Source organism: Trachypithecus francoisi, unplaced genomic scaffold (assembly GCF_009764315.1).
Source record: "Trachypithecus francoisi isolate TF-2019V2 unplaced genomic scaffold, Tfra_2.0 Lachesis_group11, whole genome shotgun sequence".
NCBI lineage: Eukaryota > Metazoa > Chordata > Mammalia > Primates > Cercopithecidae > Trachypithecus > Trachypithecus francoisi.
In genome coordinates this window covers 80,061,439-80,076,551 of record NW_022681456.1, presented here as the reverse complement: position 1 = coordinate 80,076,551, position 15,113 = coordinate 80,061,439, and the positions used below count along the sequence as shown (strand labels likewise).

Here is a 15,113-nt window from a genome sequence, read left to right as displayed (position 1 = left end):
GTGAGGGTCAGGTTTGAAGCCTCTTTGGTAACAAGAATGCTTTGGGAGGCCACAAAAGTTGGCAGGGTTGGAGGGTGCCTAGCACCTTGGCACAAGCAAGCACCAGGCAAACACTCACACCTACATAAATATACAGTCTAAATATGAGAAATGGAAAGAAATCATACATACATACCATATGTGATAATAAAGACAATTGTACCCTACCCCATCATCCTCATGTACTATAGCTAAAAATCTCCACAGTTAATAATCTTGTCATTTTATCACAAACTGATATCACTTTACAGAAGCATAAGTGGAGAGTGCTAAAAGCAAGACCAAAAGTCCTGGGGCTAAAAAGAGTGTCTTGACAAATTTCAGTGTAAAATTTCAAATCTTCCAAAGGATGGAGTAATTCTGGGAAGATGAGTGAGGATGAACAACAGAGGGTGGCCCAGAAGACCACACCAGAAACCCTGTATTCTCCTGGGTAGAGCTGAACAAGGTTGGGAAAGCCCCAACAGGTAGGCAGTTGCTATTGGCTTTTTAACAGACGGGCAACATCCTTTGCATCTCAACATGTCAGAACAAAGGCCAGCTAGTCAGCAACATGTTCTAAGAACCAAAGCAAGAAACCAAAATTCAACATCATTGTGACAAAATCCCCCAATCTAAAAATCAACCAACCCTGAAAAGATCAAGACTCTAAGGTGATTAAAAAGTTAAAACTCATCTTGAGGTCACAGGGGAGCAGGAAGAGATCAGGGCAAAGGAAAAAAAAAATTGTGGGTATTACACTCAGTATGTAAATGCCTGGTCTTCACAGAGAGACACTCATCATTAATCAGACCATCAGTTATGTTACAAGAGAACCAATACCAACATTTCTCCTGTGGAGCACAGTGATAAGCACATTTTTTATGGATGTGTTTAGGATAGAAAGGGTTGGGTAGAAGGGAGAGGCAGGGAGGTGAATGTATTATGTACAAAGAGAAATGACAGAGACCATCCCCTCCTTTAGCTCTTTGCTGTTTCTTTCTCTTTGTTTTCCGCATCCTCAGGATATGCATGCCATGTCAGTCTCTCTTCATAAAATGCTATCACAATTTGTGGACATTTCACGTTAGCTTCTTTTGCAAGAACCAGGTCAGCTTCATCTGTGTCTTTCCTGGAGAGAAAGAATATGAGATTTAAAAGGAGAGGAACAGTGAAAGAATCTGTCCAGACATTAAGTTTATATCATTATATGGATTTAGTTGACTTGATTTCCTCCTCACCTTGGTTTCAAGGTGAAAAGGACCCTTTCAATACTTTCAAGAAGAAATTTAAGTAAACGGATTAATACTTAATATATTATACAGAAACAGATGTCTGTAGCTAGAATTTAGATGTAAACCATGGTAGGCTTAGGTTAAAAAGCTGAATGATAAATAATATTAATCTGCTTCCAAAATTTTTATTTGTGAATACAAGCATGTGAGTGAACCCAATCAAACCTACATTCAGCTCTATTAATTATGCATAAGTCAATTATACACAGGTTGGTCAATCCAGTTTCCAGATCATCTAAGTGAAGGGGTCTTAACCCTCCTCACTTTGTGTCCGTTTAAATACTCATTACCCCTCTGGTCAGAACTGTGGATTGGAACAACAAGCAAATAAAAATTTAGCTACAAATTTCAATTATCTCAGTTACACAACCTCTACTACCAAGTATAACAAAAAAAATTTAGCCACATGGTTCCTTAAACATGATTCCAAATCAATTTTTAAAAAATTAAAATTATCCTGAGAAGCCCAGGCACAGCAGCTCATGCCTGTAATCCTAGCACTTTGGGAGGCTGAGGCAGGTGGATCGCTTGAGCCCAGGAGTTCGATACCAGCCTGGGTAACATGGCGAAACCCATCTCTACCAAAAAATACAAAAATTAGCTAGGCATGGTGGTGCACACTTGTGGTTCCAGCTACTTGGGAGGCTGAGGTGGGAGGATCACTTGGGCTTGGGAGGTGGAGGTTGCCGTGACCTGAGGTTGAACCACTGAACTCCAGCCTGGGCAACAGAGCGAGACCCTGTCTCAAAATAAATAAATAATAAAAAACAAAATAAAATTATCCTGAGATGTGGACAAGAAAAATTATCACCTTATTGGAGCAGATACTCAAATATGGACTATGGTGGAAAAAGCTAATTAATGTTAACGTAAATCGTAAGTAACCACATATGGCTGAGTAGGAAAAAGCAGTCCAGCCCAGGCGCAGTGCCTCATACCTATAATCCCTGCACTTTGGGAGGCCGAGGTGAGAGAAGCACTTGAACCCAGGGCAACATAGGAAAACCTGGTCCCTTCAAAAAAAATTTTTTAAATTAGCAGGCCATGTTGGCATGCACCTGTAGTCCCAGCTACTCAGGAGACTGAGGTAGGAAGATAACTTGAGCTCAGGAGGTCAAGGCTGCAGTGAGCTGTGATCACGCCACTGCACTCCAGCCAGGGTGACAGGGCAAGACACTGTCTAAAATAAAATTTTTAAAAAGCAGTCCAGCCTGGGCGTGGTGGCTTACACCTGTAATGCCAGCACTTTGGGAAGCCGAGGCAAGTGGATTGCTTGAGCTTAGGAGTTCAAGACGAGCCTGGCCAACATGATGAAACCCCATCTCTACTAAAAATATAAACATTACCCAGGTGTGGTGGCACATGCCTATAATCCCAGCTACTTAGGTGGTTGGGGGATGAGAACTGCCTGAACCTGGGAGGCGAAGGTTGCAGTGAGACGAGATGGTACCACTGCACTCCAGCCTGGGTGATAAGGCAAGACTCTGTCTCAAAAAACAAAACAAAACAAAACAAGCAGTCCATATAGCTCCTTACTTCTGAATATGGCAAATCTTCAAATACAGGTTTCTGGGTAATTTATCAGCAGTACTCTCATCAGATAAAATATTAAGTCTTTTGATTATATAACTGTTTTTTTTGGGGGGGTACAGTCTCTCGCTCTGTTGCCCAGGCTAGAGTGCAGTAGCGCAATCTTGGCTCACTGTAAGCTCCGCCTCCCAGGTTCACACCATTCTCCTGCCTCAGCCTTCTGAGTAGCTAGGACTACAGGTGCCCGCCACCAAGCCCGGCTACTTTTTTTTTGTATTTTTAGTAGAGACGGGGTTTCACCATGTTAGCCAGGACGGTCTCAATCTCCTGACCTTGTAATCTGCCCGTCTCAGCCTCCCAAAGTGCTGGGATTACAGGCGTGAGCCACCACGCCCGGTCTTCATTATATAACTTTTAAGGTAACATGTTTCTTTAGTGGCACTGTAACATAAACCCTCTATGTATCACAAATCCAGAATACTTGGAAACAGAGAGGTAGTGAGGGCCACACCATAAATCACCCTGTCTTTAAGAAATCAAATTAGGGCTGGGCGCAGTGGCTCACGCCTGTAATCCCAGCACTTTGGGAGGCCAAGGCAGGCGGATTGCTTGAGGTCAGGAGTTTGAGACCAGCCTGACCAACATGGCGAAACCCCATCGCTACCAAAAATACAAAAATTAGCCAGGCATGGTGGTAGGTGCCTGTAATCCCAGCTACTTGGGAGGCTGAGGCAGGAGAATCACTTGAACCCAGGAGGTGGAGGTTGCAGTGAGCCAAGTTCGCGTCACTACACGCCAGGCAAAACAGACTCTGTCTCAAAAAAAGAGAAATCAAATTGAGAAGAACTATTTCCTTTTCATCTTAGCGCCATTCTCTCTCTATAGAATGAAATAACTTGTGCTTTGGCCAGTATTAGCTTTAATGCTTTTTGTTGAGATTATTTTTCTTTTTCAGACATTATTCAGCAGGTTTGGCCCTCAGGGATGGCAGAAAGCCTCATTTGATGTCTAGCCCAGGGTCACAGGCCCATAGTCTTACAATAAGTAATTCAGAACTGTGTAAACAAATGGTTAAGTCATGTTTTTATATATATATATATATTTTTTTTTTTTTTTTTTTAAGAGACGGAGTCTCGCTCTGTCACTCAGACGGGAGTGCAATGGGTCGATCTCAGCTCACTGCAACCTCTGCCTCCCAGGTTCAAGCAATTCTCCTTCCTCAGTCTCTCAAGTAGCTGGACTACAGGCATGCGCCACCACGCCCAGCTAATTTTTGTATTTGTAGTAGAGATGGAGGTTCACCACATTAAGCAGGTTAGCCTCGAACTCCTGACCTCAAGCCATCCGCCTGCCTTGACCACCCAAAGTGGTGATTACAGGTGTGAGCCACTGCACCCAACCTTTATATATTTTCTACCTCAAATTTACCTTTTTTTCTGATATGTAGTCTAACATAATTTGGCTTAATAGCAATCCATTCTGAAGCATAATTCCCATTTAACACCAATAAGTGGTATCAGCTAAGGATCTCTGATATTCCAGGAGTTCAAGACCAGCCTGGCTAACACAGCAAAACCCTGTCTCTACTAAAAATACAAAAATGGGCCGGGCACAGTGCCTCACGCCTTAATCCCAGCACTTTAGGAGGCCAAGGCAGGCAGATTACCTGAGGTCGGGAGTTCGAGACCAGCCTGAACAACAAAGAGAAACCCTGTCTCTACTAAAAATATAAAATTAGCCGGGCATGGCAGTGCATACCTGTAATCCCAGCTACTTGGGAGTCTGAAGCAGGAGAATTGCTTGAACCCGGAAGTGGAGGTTGCGGTGAGCCAAGATCACACCATTGCACTCCAGCCTGGGCAACAAGAGCAAGACTCCGCCTCAAAATTAATTAATTAATTAATTAATTAATAAAAATACAAAAATTAGCCAGGCATGGTGGTGGGCGCCTGTAATCCCAGCTACTTGGGAGGCTGAGACAGGAGATTCACTTGAACCCGGGAGGCGGAGGTTGCAGTGAGCTGAGTGAGATCGCGCCACTGCACTCCAGCATGGGCAACAAAGAGCGAAACACTGTTTCAAAAAAAAAAAAAAAAATCTCTGACATTGAAAATTCATGGTTTGGGAAAAAGCAGTCTTGCCACCCTATCTTCCACACAAATTCAAGTCACTGGCAAAGAAACACAATTGTAACATGAAGCCAAATCTCTCTCACCATTTCATTAGGAACATTAAATCACCACAGGAATCTGTTGCCCCAATGATCTTTTCTGGTTCCAGTCCTCTCTCAAAGCCCCGAGCGATATCATTGCTCTGCTATAAATAGAAGACGAAGAAAGGTTACAGCTTGTGGAAAGAGTAAGAAAACTCCGTTTCTAGGCTCAACAAAACACAACTAAGTTAATATCTCCTGATATCATTTCTGTCACCAATTCAGAAAAATTTTTAGAACTTAATACTAAGTACTGACAGTGACAATGAAGTGACAGTGATGCCAAGAGAGATTTCTGTAAGATGTGATTATCGGCCGGGCACGGTGGCTCAATCCTGTAATCCCAGCACTTTGGGAGGCCGAGACGGGCAGATCACGAGGTCAGGAGATCGAGACCATCCTGGCTAACACGGCGAAACCCCGTCTCTACTAAAAAATACAAAAAACTAGCCGGGCGAGGTGGTGGGCGCCTGTAGTCCCAGCTACTCGGGAGGCTGAGGCAGGAGAATGGTGTAAACCAGGGAGGCGGAGCTTGCAGTGAGCTGAGATCCGGTCACTGCACTCCAGCCTGGGCGACAGACAGAGCAAGACTCCGTCTCAAAAAAAAAAAAAAAAAAAAAAAAAAAAAAAAAAAGATGTGATTATCTTTCCTGGAATTCCTCCAGAAGATTGGAGGTGAATCCTAAAAGTCTCTAATGTCCTATGAGATACTCTGGAGTCAGCCAGGCATGGTGGCTCACGCCTGTAATCCCAGAACTTGGGAGGCCGAGGCGGGCGGATCACAAGCTCAGGAGTTCAAAACCAGCCTGGCCAACATGGTGAAACCCCATCTCTACTAAAAATACAAAAACATAGCCAGGCGTGGTGGCAGGTGCCTATAACCCCAATTACTCGGGAGACTAAGGCAGGAGAATTGCTTGAACCTGGGATGCGGAGATTGCAGTGAGCAGAGATCGCACCACAGAATTTCAGCCTAGGCAACACAGCAAGACTCCGTCTCAAAAAAAAAAAAAAAAAAAGATATGCTGGAGTCAACATCTAGGAATTCCTCTAATCCCACTCACTTGGAATCTCCTTAATATTGTAAATAAGCAGGCCAGGCGCGGTGGCTCAAGCCTGTAATCCCAGCACTTGGGAGGCCGAGACGGGCGGATCATGAGGTCACGAGATCAAGACCATCCTGGCTAACACGGTGAAACCCCGTCTCTACTAAAAAATACAAAAAACTAGCCAGGCGAGGTGGCGGGCACCTGTAGTCCCAGCTACTAGGGAGGCTGAGGCAGGAGAATGGCGTGAACTCGGGAGGCGGAGCTTGCAGTGAGCTGAGATCCGGCCACTGCACTCCAGCCCGGGCGACAGAGTGAGACTCCGTCTCAAAAAAAAAAAAAAATATTGTAAATAAGCTTCTGAAATGTTAAAGAATACCCTGTTTACCCTAACTGTATCTTTTCATCTTATGAACTTCAAATATACTACCTCTCTCTCAATATTTATTTTTTTAGGCTTTTAGTTTACCTTAACACTAACCAATAATTTTAACACATTTCACAGTCACCTATATTTATGAAAGAATAGAGGTAAGAATTATGCAAGGCCAATACTATTAAATAGCAAAATTTCAGAGATCACAAACACCAATACCTATATGCTTGGTTGGACAGAAGGCCCTGGTGAGTGCCTATCCCCTCTGGATGTAGATGATTGCTAGCATTAGAAGGCAGAACTGGACTGTGATTGAAAACAAAAACAAAAAAGAAAACAAAAACAAAAAACTGGCTTGGTGCAGTGACTCATGCCTGTAATCCCAGCACTTTGGGAGGCTGAGACAGGAGGATTGCTTGAGACTAGGAGTTGAAGACCAGCATAGGCAACTGTCTCTGTAAATTAGCTGGGCACAGTGGTGCACACCTGAAGTGTGCTACTCCAACTCAGGAGGCTGAGATGGGAGGATCCCTTGAGCCCAGGAGTTCGAGGTTGCAGTGACCTATGATCATGCCACTGTGCTCCATGGTGGGCAACATAGTGAGAACCTGTCTCTTAAGACAGAAAGAAGAAAATTTGATAATTGATGAGATGAGTATTGAAACTTGGTCTAAATGCAGTAATACAATCTAGACAAGGAGCACAGGTTCTAATCCAGGTGTAATAATACTGATGAGAGCCAAAAAGCAAAATTTTATACAAGCCAGATAATTTTTTTTTTTTTTTGAGACAGTCTCCCTCTGTTGCCCAGGCTAAAGTGCAGAGGCACAATCTCGGCTCACTGCAGCCTCCGCCTGCCAGGTTCAAGTGATTCTCCTGCCTCAGCTTCCCGAGGAGTTGGGATTACAGGTGCATGCCACCACACCTGGCTAATTTTTCCATTTTTAGTAGAGACGGGGGTCTCACCATGTTGACCAGGCTGGTCTCAAACTCCTGGCCTCAGGTGATCCACCCCACCTCGGCCTCCCAAAGTGCTGAGATTACAGGCATGAGCCATCACACCCGGTTACGCCTGACTAATTTTTGTATTTTCAGTAGAGACAGGGTTTCACCATGTTGACCACACTGGTCTCGAACTCCTGGCCTCAACTGACCCACATGCCTCAGCCTCCCAAAGTGCTGGGATTACAGGTGTGAGCCACCACACCTGGTCTAAACTAGGGAACTTTAAAAAACTTTATTATGGAAGATAATGTTAGCCTCTCCAGTGGCAACACAAAAAAAAGATTTAGAGGTGCCCAAATGAACTAAGTATCTACTGCCTGATTTTCATAATAAAATCTCTTTGATCTTATGTTCACTTGCTTTCTTCTGAGACATACAAGCATTTGGGGTCCGGGTGGTCCCCAAAGATACCAAAATCCACAACTGGAAGGAAATTCCATGCATGGATCAATGAGAGATACTGACTTTTAAAAACACAGCCTCTTTTAGGGGCGCTTACAGGGAAGAAGTTCCCAGATGTTCACACAGCTGCTCACAGCTGGAATGCTGGCACATGGACTAAGTTGTAAATCATAACTGGCAACTGAAAACAGTTTGCTACATAGGGAGGGAAGGGGAGGCAAATGGAAGAAAAATGTTCAAGCTGCTGAAAAGGAGCCGGGGCAAAGAAAATGCTAAAATCATCATACAGGCAGTAATCTTAAATCAGGCATAATGCAAACTAACAAATTTCTTCTCCAGGGGTCTTAAAAAAGATACACAATCCCCTCCTGTACCTTTAAAACATACAATCACCTATCATCCCAGCTGTCTACCTGACAGCAGCCAGTGCTGCTAAGAATGCTATCAGGGGCCCCAGATGAACATTATGATGTAAGGGACATGTGGGGGTTGTTTTCAAGGTTGTAAGCTTCAGAACCTGGCCTAAGAACAAAACTCTCTGCACTGGCCAGTGCTTCTAAGTCAGATTATTCAGACAGCTCTTTTTAAAAAATGACAGAGGCCAGGCATGGTGGCTCACGCCTGTAATCACAGCACTTGGGGAGGCCGAGGCGGTTGGATCACCAGGTCAGGAGATTGAGACCATTCTGGCTAACATGGTGAAACCCTGTCTCTACTAAAAATACAAAAAATTAGCCAGGTGTGGTGGCATGTGCCTGTAGTCCCAGCTACTAGGAAGGCTGAAGCAGGAGAATCGCTTGAACCCAGGAGGCGGAGGTTGCAGTGAGATCGTGCCACTGCACTCCAGGCTGGGCAACAGAGCAAGACTCTGTCTTAAAAAAAAAAAAAAAAAATTCTAATTTTACTGGTCTGGGGTGCATCTTAGGCACTAGAAATTTTTTTAACGTACCCCTCAGGTGATTATGATGTGTAGACAGGGTTGAGAACTAATGTTCTAGAAAGGTATATATCTAATTAGAATGAAGATAAATAGGGATGATTGTGGCTGCTACTCTGGAAGGCTGGAAGATTCCGAAGTAGACTTATGCTTTTATTAAATGTAAAGTGTATGATACATCCTTCACCACAAAAGGCTTCATAACCTTGAAATAAATGAAAGGAGTGGAAGCTGGGGGTGGGAGGAGATGGAAGAGTGTGTGTATTTATGCGCCCACACACAAATGAAAAAAGAGAGAGGCAGTAACAGTGCTTATTCTACTTACTTGAGAGCTAAAGATCAGAAGGATTAAAGCAACTAAATCAAACCAAAATTTCATAAATACACTTTCCAAAACTGAAGAAGATTCAAAATACAAAAATTAATTTTGTATGTCAAGTATGTAGAAATAATAGATTGAGAGAATTTAATTCCACTGAACTGTACACTTTAAAATTGCTAATTGAGCCAGGCGCAGTGGCTCACACCTGTAATCCCAGCACTTTGGGAGGCCAAGGCAGGCGGATCACCTGAGTTCCAGAGTTCAAGACCAGCCTGACCAACGTGGAGAAACACCCTCTCTACTAAAAATACAAAACTAGCTGGGCATGTTGGTGCATGTCTGTAATACCAGCTACTCTGGAAGGCTGAGGTAGGAGAATCACTTGAACCCAGGAGACGGAGCATGCAGTGAGCCAAGATCATGCCATTGAACTCCAGCCTGGGCAACAAGAGTGAAACTCCATCTCAAAAAAAATAAATAAATAAATAATAAAAATACAAATACAAAAATTAGCTGGCTGTGGTGGCACATGCCTGTAATTCCAACTACTCAGGAGGCTGAGACAGGAGAATCGCTTGAACCCAGGAGGTGAATTGAAGGTTGCAGTAAGCTAAGATCATGCCCCTGCACTCCAGCCTGGGTGACAGAGCAAGACTCTGTCTCAAAAAAAATAAATAAATAAAAATAAATAAAATATTTAATTGTATATTATATGATTTTCACTGCAAAAAAAGATTATCAACAATTGAAAGCAAATGCTATCACTGGAACAAAAAAAAAGGGCCAGGCGCAGTGGCTCATGCCTATAATCCCAGCACTTTGGCAGGCCAAGGCGGGCAGATCACAAGGTCAGGGGTTTGAGACGAGCCCAGCCAACATGGTGAAACCCTGTCTCTACTAAAGATACAAAAAATTAACCAGGCATGGTGGTGTGTGCCTGTAATCTCACCTACTTGGGAGGCTGAGGCAGGAGAAACACTTGAACCCAGGAGGTGGAGGTTCCAGTGAGCCAAGATCACACTATTGCACTCTAGCCTGGGTGACAGAGAGAAACTCTGTCTCCAAAAAAAAAAAGAAAAAAGAAAAAAGAAAAAAGGAAGAGACATGGCAAACATTTCAAAGCCCCGGCCAGGCATGGTGGCTCATGTCTGTAATCTCAACACTTTGGGAGCCCGAGGCAGGCAGATCACGAGGTCAGGAGTTCAAAACCAGCCTGACTAACATGGTGAAACCCCGTCTCTACTAAAAATACAAAAATCAGCCGGGCGTGGTGGCGTGCACCTATAATCCCAGTTACTACTGAGGCAGGAGATTCATTTGAAGCCAGGAGGTGGAGATTGCAGTGAGCTGAGATCGAGTCACTGCACTCCAGCCTGGGCAACAGAGCAAGACTCTGTCTCAAAACAAAACATTTCAAAGTCCCTTTCTATTCTTAAAAAATTCACCAATGATCCTCTTTCTCTAAGATAACTAAGTCCTCTACTTATAGAGAAGGCAGAGGAGTGATTTAACAGTTTACAAAGATTTAATTTTGCCACCTTAATACAATTCAGTGGCCACAAATTACATTTCTCACTTAGCCAGGAGAGGGAGCTGTAATCAACATACCTCCCTGGAAGCTCTTTTGTTCAACAATTTACCTCATAGGTCCATCCTTACAATAGAAACAACCATATTAAAATATGATACTTCTATGTATTATTATTTTGGTGGCAAAAGAATAGTTTGTGGGGAAAAAGGGAAAGGAAGCTTACCTCTCTCTTTTTTTTGGATTTGATATCATCGGCACTGTTTGAGAAATTCGATTTCCTCTTGTTACTTTCTGACTTCTCCCTGGGTTTATTATTTTCACCCTCCTTCATCTTCTTATACTTTTTCATAAATTCGGAAATTAGCTCAGGGCAATCCAAGTTTTTCTCAGGTTCCCAAGTATTGTGCTCCCTGGGTAAGAAAAATGGGAAAAATAAAAAAAAATGGGGAGGGGGAGTAAAGAATGAGGAAAAATATCCATTGCCTTATTTCAAAGAGGACATTCAGACAAAAAGCACAGAGAAACCCTACGCTTTAAAGAAGATAACAAATTTGATCCTAGATTTCCACCCAGGAAAAATCAAAAAAAAAAAAAAGAAAAGGCCCACACAAAGACTTATTTACAATTGTTTACAGCAGCATGTTAATAGTCAAAAACAGAAAACAAATTCAAATGTTCATCAATGGATAGTGACATGGAAAAACAAAATATGGTCTATCCATACAAAGGAATATTATTCAACAAAAATAAACAAAATACTAAAACATGCTACAACTTGGAAGAAACCCAAAAACATTATACTAAGTGAAATAAATAAGACACAAGATACTACATACTATCTAATTCCATTTATATGAAATGTCTGAGAAAGACAAAGTTATAGAGACAGAAAGCAGATTAGCCAGGCACAGTGGCTCACACCTGTAATCCCAGCACTCTGGGAAACCAAGGCAGGCAGATCACTTGAGGTCAGGAGTTTGAGACCAGCCTGGCCAACACAGTGAAACCGTGCCTCTACTAAAAATACAAAAAATAGCTTGGTATGGTGGTACACACCTGTAGTCCTAGCTACTTGGGAGGCTGAGGCAGGAGAATCACTTGAGCCCAGGAAGGGGAGGTTGCAGTGAGCTGAGATTGCGCCACTACACTCCAGCCTGGGGGAAAAAGTCATACTCTGTCTCCAAAAAAAAAAAAAAGGCAGATCAGTGATTGCCTGGGGCTGAGGGAGTTGTAATTAACTACAAACGGGAATCAAGAGAATTAATTTTGGGGGACATGAAAATGTTCTACACCTGGATCACAGTTGTGGTTGCATAGCTCTGTAAATTTACTACAAATCATTTAATTGGAGCCAGGCACAGTGGCTAACGCCTGTATCCCGACACTTTGGGAGGCACTCAGGAGTTCAAGACCAGCCTGGTCAATATTGCAAAACCCTGTCTCCACTAAAAATACAAAAATTAGCTGGGCTTGGTGGTGCACACCTGCAGTCCCAGCTACTCAGGAGGCTAGGGCATGAGAACTGCTTGAATCTGGGAGGCTGAGGTTGTAGTGAGCCAAGATTAAGCCACTGCATTCCAGTCTGGGCAACAGAGTGAGACTCTATCACACACACAAAAAAAAAATCACTTAATTGGGCTGGGCGCAGTGGCTCACGCCTGTAATCTCAGCACTTTGGGAGGCCAAGGTGAGGAGATCACTTGAGCCCACCAGTTCAATCAAGACCAGCCTAAGCAACATAGCAAGACTCTGTCTCCACAGAAACTTTAACAATTACTCAGGCATAGTGGCTTGCACCTGTAGTCCCAGCTACTTGGGAGGCTGAAATGAGAGGATCCCTTGAGCCCAGAAGGCTGAGGCTGCAGTGAACCGTGACAGTACCACTGCACTCCCATCTGGGTAACAGAGTAAGATACTGTCTCAAAAAAAACACAAACAAAAAAGAAAATCACTGAATTTGTACAATTTTTTTTTTTTTTTTTTAAGATGGGAGTCTCACTCTGTCTTGCAGGCTGGAGTGCAGTGGCGTGATATCGGCTCACTGCAACCTCCAGGTTCGAGTGATTCTCTGGTCTCAGCCTCCCCGGTAACTGGGATTACAGGCGTGCAGCCACCAATTTTTGTATTTTTAGTAGAGACGGGGTTTCACCACGTTGACCAGGCTGGTTTCGAACTCCTGACCTCAAGTGATCCGCCTGCTTCGGCCACTCAAAGTGCTGGAATTTGAGTGGCCACCGCATCCAGCCTGAATTGTACAATTTCAATGGGTGAATTTTATGGCGTTTATACCTCGATAAAGCTGTTTAAAAACCCAAATTTCAGCCAGGCACGGTGGCTCATGCATGTAATCCCAGTACTTTGGGAGGCTGAAGGGGGTGGATCACCTGAGGTCAGGAGTTCCAGACCAGCATGGCCAACGTGGTGAAACCCTGTCTCTACTAAAACTGCCAAAATCATGGCTGGGCGCGATGGCTCACGCCTGTAATCTCAGCACTTTGGGAGGCTGAGGCGTGCGGATAACAAGGTTGGGAGTTCAAGACCATCCTGGCTAACAGGGTGAAACCCCATCTCTACAAAAACTACAAAAATTAACCAGGCGTGGTGGCACACGCACACGCCTGTAGTCCCAGTTACTCAGGAGGCTAAGGCAGGAGAATCACCTGAACTCAGGAGGTAGAGGTTGTAGTGAGCCAAGATCAGGCCACTGCACTCCAGCCTGGGTGACATATGAGACTCCATCACAAAACAAAACAAAACAAAAACCAAACAATTATCTGGGTGTTGTGGTGCACACCTGTAATCCCAGCTACCTGGGAGGCTGAGGCAGGAGAATCGCTTGAACCTGGGAGGTGGAGGTTGCAGGTTGCAGTGAGCCGAGATTGCACCACTGCACTCCAGTCTGGGTGACAGAGCAAGACTTCCTTTCAAAAACAAAAAAAAAAATTTGCTGGCTAGGCATGGTGGCTCACGCCTGTAATCCCAGCACTTTGGGAGGCCAATGTGGGCAGATCACCTGCAGTCAGGAGTTTGAGAACAGCCTGGCCAACATGATGAAACCCTATCTCTACTAAAAATACAAAAATTAGCCAGGACTGGTGGTGCACACCTGTAGTCCCAGCTATTCAGAAGGCTGAGGCGGGAGAATCACTTAAACCCAGGAGGAGGAGGCTGCAGTGAACTGAGATCATGCCACTGCACACCATCCTGGGCGACAGAGCAAGACTCCATCTCAAAAAATAAAAAATAGGCCAGGCGAGGTGGCTCATACTATAAATCCCAGCACTTTGGGAGACCAAGGAGAGCAGATCACGAGATCAGGAGATGGAGACCATCCTGGCTAACATGGTGAAACCCCGTCTATACTAAAAATATAAAAAATTAGCCAGACATGGTGGCCCGCGCCTGTAGTCTCAGCTACTCAGGAGGCCAGGCAGGAGAACTGCTGGAACCCAGGAGACAGAGGCTGTAGTGAGCCGAGATCGCGACACTGCACTCAAGCCTAGGCGACAGAGTGAGACTTCATCTCAAAAAAAAAAAAAACAAATGAAAAATAAAAAATAAGGCCGGGCGCGGTGGCTCAAGCCTGTAATCCCAGCACTTTGGGAGGCCGAGACGGGCGGATCACGGGGTCAGGAGATCGAGACCATCCTGGCTAACACAGTGAAACCCCATCTCTACTAAAAAATACAAAAAAAACTAGCCGGGCGAGGTGGCGATACTTGGGAGGCTGAGGCAGGAGAATGGTGTAAGCCCGGGAGGCGGAGCTTGCAGTGAGCTGAGATCTGGCCACTGCACTCCAGCCTGGGCGACAGAGCGAGACTCCGTCTCAAAAAAAAAAAAAAAAAGAAAAATAAATAATTCTTAAAAATAAAAACCCAAATTTGAATTCTAGTTTCAAAGTGGCAAAAACAGCATGATTTCACACATACAGTCACCTGTGCAACTCCTGGAAAGGACAACTTAATAAATAATAAATTATGCGGCGAGGCACGGTGTCTCATGCCTGTAATCCCAGCACTTTGGGAGGCCGAGGCAGGCAGATCAAGAGGTCAGGATATCGAGACCATCCTGGCTAACACGGTGAAACCCCATCTCTACTGAAAATACAAAAAATTAGCTGGGCGTGGTGGCGGGCACCTGCAGTCCCAGCTACTTAGGAGGCTGAGGTGAGAGAATGGCGTGAACCCGGGAGGCAGGGCTTGCAGCGAGCCAAGATCGCGCCACTGCACTCCAGCCTGGGTGACAGAGCAATACCCTGTTTCAAAAATTAATAATAATAAATTATGCACTGCCCTTTTATAATCTTAAATAACTGTTACTCATATTTTTTTAGATTTTCTTTTTTTTTGAGACAATGTCTCCACCCTGTCACCCAGTCTGGAATGCAGTGGCATGAGCACGACTCACTGCAGCCTTGACCTCCCAGGCTCAAGTGATCC

The 15,113-nt window shown here is 44.3% G+C and overlaps 1 protein-coding gene across 2 annotated transcripts in view; it reads right to left on the bottom strand.

The window, feature by feature from the left end:
- Nucleotides 1-250: 250 nt before the first annotated feature.
- Nucleotides 251-15,113, bottom strand: part of CBX5 (chromobox 5) — a 45,466-nt gene continuing 30,603 nt past the window's right edge. The window contains exons 3-5 of one of the 2 annotated variants that reach the window (XM_033221821.1): nt 10,898-11,084; nt 5,059-5,159; nt 251-1,150 (exon numbers count right to left, since the gene is read on the bottom strand). In XM_033221821.1, coding sequence (XP_033077712.1) covers nt 1,000-1,150; nt 5,059-5,159; nt 10,898-11,084 — 439 coding nt within the window. In that variant the 3' untranslated portion in view covers nt 251-999. The remainder of the gene's footprint in view (nt 1,151-5,058; nt 5,160-10,897; nt 11,085-15,113) is intronic. The other variant, XM_033221820.1, reaches the window with a different exon arrangement.